Source organism: Etheostoma spectabile, chromosome 9 (assembly GCF_008692095.1).
Source record: "Etheostoma spectabile isolate EspeVRDwgs_2016 chromosome 9, UIUC_Espe_1.0, whole genome shotgun sequence".
Classification (NCBI taxonomy): Eukaryota; Metazoa; Chordata; class Actinopteri; order Perciformes; family Percidae; genus Etheostoma; species Etheostoma spectabile.
In genome coordinates this window covers 14,084,304-14,088,830 of record NC_045741.1, presented here as the reverse complement: position 1 = coordinate 14,088,830, position 4,527 = coordinate 14,084,304, and the positions used below count along the sequence as shown (strand labels likewise).

The following is a 4,527-nucleotide window of genomic DNA, read 5'->3' as shown; positions in this document are numbered from 1 at the left end:
CTCCAGAGCAAGCAACAGTGCAACAAATCCATTCATGACACATATCTTTCAACGTACTTATTCCCAGGCGTTTTTTTAATTTCTTAGCCACACTATCGGTGTGAATTTGGGGATGTCAGCCGGTTGGTTTGTTGTTTAGTTGGGTGGTTGGTTGGTCCACCACTTTGGTCCAGAGTGAACCATCTTGACAAATATTGAATAAATTGCCACCTGAATGAGTTCATCCATCTCAAACCACTGATACAGAATGACTGAAAGGGGTATTAGTCTTGTTAAACAGTATACAAAAGAGATCATAAACCTGTTTAGACCTTTTATAAATAATAAGCTATGACCCAATGAGAGTGTAGAGGAGAAGTTCATAACCATGTGTTGTCAAGCAGAAAACACTGAATACCTACCACATCTCTGGTTGTTCTTGTTCTCTAATTGAGGCTGAATCACAAAATGTCCCTAAAGGAATCCCTGAGGTGTCTCATGTGCCATTCCTTGTGTTCTGGTCTGAGATGATCTTTCCCTTCTCATATTATACCTCCAGATCTCCAGAGAGAGTTTATGTAATCTCTAACACCATGAGTCATTTCCACCCTTTTTAAATGTGGTAATAGTTGTATATTTTCTTTCAGTCACACTATTTACATGTGGCATTAGTTGCATGTGGGGCTGCTACAGCAGCTGGAGATGCCTCTGTTTTTTCATATCTGGATCCCCTGCATGACTTGGACACTGTTTTACTCATTTACCTGGTATAGCTGATCTTTATCACTTAGTAACATGCAAGTGTATCTACCTGTGTGCTTTATTTCTGTCATGAAAACAGGAAATCAAGAGAGGTTACTCATATTATCCATCTTTGTTCCTGAGAAAATCATGGAGAAGGCTTGTTTTTGAAGAGTATCTTGCCCAGAGTAACTGAGTGTCACATTGCATTATGTCTGCACACAGTCCTGAGAAGTATTAAGACAGAGCTATCTGGGAGCCCAACTGAAAACAGTTTTATTATTATATTATTACTATTAGGATATTTGGGCCCCATTGAACAGATTTGATGATTTTTATGGTCAACAAGTTTTCATAGTCTCTTTGACCACATTGTGGTGCTGGCCACTTTAATGTCAATAATACTATTTTCCCTGGGTTTATGATTCAGGTCATATATCCTTTCTGTGGTTTCATGTTATTTAATTCTTTTTGTCAGACAAAACTCTGACTAGCACCCTACCTCTGACAATCAAACTTCTTTAGATCTCACTTGGTTATCCACAGTGATTTATTTTTTTTGTCCCTGCTCCCTGCGATTGTTGTCCACACGAACCTCAAAGTGTTGTCACTGTATCATCATGGGCTTTAGGTTTGGGATGAACCATGACGGGATGGGAAACGCCTGCGGGCCCCGCAGCCAGGAGACCGCCAAGCTGATGGCTGACCACATCACCATGAAGACAAACCCATTCATCTGGTCCGCCTGTAGCCGGGATTACATCACCAGCTTCCTGGAGTGAGTCAGCCTATCAGATATCTCCAACACCACAAATAATTTGGTAATTAGAGGTTTGAGAAATAAAAATATACTTGGATGTCAAAGTGACATTTTTAATTGGTCAGAGAAACACTCAAGTAACAGATTGATCTTGACAGAAGAAAAGTCCACTTACAATTTAATTATCTGGAGCCTGTTCAGTGTTTGTAGAAACACTTATTACTTTGAATATTCTCAGTACAAACAAAATTATGAAAACATCGACAGTTATTGTATATTTTATTCCCAATTCTTTTTCTCTTCTGTTTGGTGTGCTGTAGCTCAGGTATGGGCTCCTGTCTGAACAACATCCCCCCCAAGCAAGAGTTTGTGTACCCCACCACAGCGCCGGGTCAGGCCTACGATGCAGACGAACAGTGCCGCTTCCAGTACGGCGTTAGATCTCGACAATGTAAATATGCGGTAAGTGCCCTGTCTACACTCTTCATTTACCTTTCAGCTTACTTCTTCTTCTCCTCAATGCTTGTTCTCAAGTCAGACTTGTATTTAAAGAATCATGCAGGTAGCTTCAAATGGATCATATACTGTAGTAATAATAATATTTTCAAACCTCCTTAAGCCATCTAGGTCATATAATAAATTAACATCCTAAATCTGAGGCAACAGGACTTGCTGTTTCAATTTTCAAGACATTTCATCACATGTCCATGAGGCTTTGTCAGTTGTGCCATAAAGCAGTTCTGATTAACTCTCTTAAAAAATCAAAAATGATTGCAAAAATAATCATAGTTCCCTTTTTGAATTTAGTACCTCAAGCTTTTTAATTTCTTATTTATGATGGAACCAGTCTAAATTAATCTTTCCCTTTTAGCTGTGTCACTGATAATTAAAGTTATTCACCTCAATGCTCACTTCTAATTCATATTCCTCTGGCACGCTCCTTTAAGTTGGCCTCTCTGACAACGAGAAACATCTTGCAATACCTTCACTGAATAGCATCCACTTTATTGCATGGTCAACTTTTATGGGGCCAGGTTCAGAGCCAATGGACATCTGGAACAGTATATAGGTTTATAGACTCATTACTATCGATACTACGTGGTCAGAGCATATGTACACAATAAAACATAATCCCATGTGTTGTAGGCATCTCTGTAGAGGGAGCAAAGAGGAAGGTGAACAAGAGTGTATCTGCTCTTGTGTCTTTATAATGAGCTTATATAGAAACATTCTGACAGGTTGTGTCTCTCACTCCTATGTTTTTATCCTACTTACACACACGCAAACATACACACACACACACACACACACACACACACACACACACACACAGGAAGTCTGCAGTGAACTTTGGTGCATGAGCAAGAGCAACCGTTGTATCACCAGCAGCATTCCCGCTGCAGAGGGAACCATCTGTCAGACCAACACCATAGAGAAAGGGGTAAATACTGAAATGAACCTTTTTATTACGTTATTATTTTTTAAAGTTAAAGCATTATTGACATGTTCATCTAGGACTGGTTCTCCTGCTTCTTACAAGAATATAAAAGCAGTACATACTAACGCTGTGTGTTTATGCTGCAGTGGTGCTATAAGAGGGTGTGTGTGGTGTACGGGACTCGTCCAGAGGGCGTGGACGGGGGCTGGGGTCTGTGGTCACCATGGGAGGAGTGTAGCAGGACCTGTGGAGGAGGAGTCTCCTCATCTATCAGACACTGTGACAGCCCCAGGTATGGACCTCAACAGGGACGAGTCTGAAATGCATTCTTCTTGTTGCAGATACCTTTATAGAGCAACAATATGAAAGACTTAGGGGGATAGTAATCCACAGTCCTTCCTTGTTCTGGTGAAGCCTCAAATTAGCTTCAGCTGAACATTTTTGCTTAAACTGTGGACTGTAGATTTTCACTTACTTACTTGATGTTGCCTTAGAATGGAATGAATTTAACATACATTTGGGACATTTGTGAACCTGTCTTCCTCTACATTCTCAGTACCCCTTTAATTCCAATAAATTCTTCAGTTGAGTATTTGTAAATAATTGTAATGTTTTCATTGGTGGCCAGGTGGATATCCTTGGGCATTGATTTACAATCAAAACATCAAACCCCGAGTGTGATGTAGGCTTAAAAAGGCCACAATGGAAATAAGATATTCTATTTTTATTCTGTAAACTATTCACACACACACATAAATATATATATATATAGTGAGCCATCATCTGTGCCCAAAGTGGCCATATTGAATGGTTCAAATACCGATAAATGACTGATCCACATTACACATACTGCTTATTGTCACTGCTGTTATGAAAAATTATAGGAAAAACATGCAAACTCAAAGCAGAAAGCACCAGGGCTGAGAGTCATTTCTAGGCAGCAGTGCCACTGTTTTTATCTTGTATAAAATAATTCAGACTTGCTTTTGAATCACAGTCACCAGATCCTTCATCTTAAATTGATTAAAATGAGAGTGAACATGAGGCCAACAGCCTTCTTTTGCATCATTTTTAAGCATTGTTTGCACATTTGCTTTGACTCCATTCTGTTTAAATTTGTTGAAAGTTTAGCAGAGGCAGCCATTTGACGGTGGCTTGCTCTGGCTTCCTTCTCAGCTGTTTTTTTATGTAGAGGTATAGAGGTGTCAAGGTCTGTGATAGACAATAAAGCAATTCAAGAGACAGACAGTGAGATTGAAAACACACTGATGAAGGCAGACAAAGCAGAGATCAGGAGCCAGTGTTGTGTGGGGATGTGATGGAGGTTAGATCTTGTTAAATTGTACTCAGATGTGACTGACTGGACTTATTCTCTTTGTGTTTGGTTGTAGGCCAACTATTGGTGGAAAATATTGTTTGGGGGAGAGAAAGCGCTTCAGGTCCTGCAATATTGATGTGAGTATATCTGCTCCTCATTGTCATCAACATCATCATTGATCATCATGATCAATGATCAACATACAGTAATCAACATCATGAATATGATTTTATTGCATTTGTTTTCTTTGTGGTCACTGCATGGGACTTTGCTTGTTTGTATATGTGTGTG

The 4,527-nt window shown here is 39.6% G+C and overlaps 1 protein-coding gene across 2 annotated transcripts in view; it reads left to right on the top strand.

Annotated features, from left to right (window-relative positions):
- The window catches only part of adamts10 (ADAM metallopeptidase with thrombospondin type 1 motif, 10), a 49,595-nt gene that overhangs the window by 23,538 nt on the left and 21,530 nt on the right, over window positions 1-4,527 (top strand). For both annotated transcript variants that reach the window (XM_032524884.1, XM_032524885.1), the window contains 5 exons: window positions 1,352-1,498; window positions 1,801-1,942; window positions 2,814-2,921; window positions 3,065-3,210; window positions 4,310-4,373. In XM_032524884.1, coding sequence (XP_032380775.1) covers window positions 1,352-1,498; window positions 1,801-1,942; window positions 2,814-2,921; window positions 3,065-3,210; window positions 4,310-4,373 — 607 coding nt within the window. The remainder of the gene's footprint in view (window positions 1-1,351; window positions 1,499-1,800; window positions 1,943-2,813; window positions 2,922-3,064; window positions 3,211-4,309; window positions 4,374-4,527) is intronic.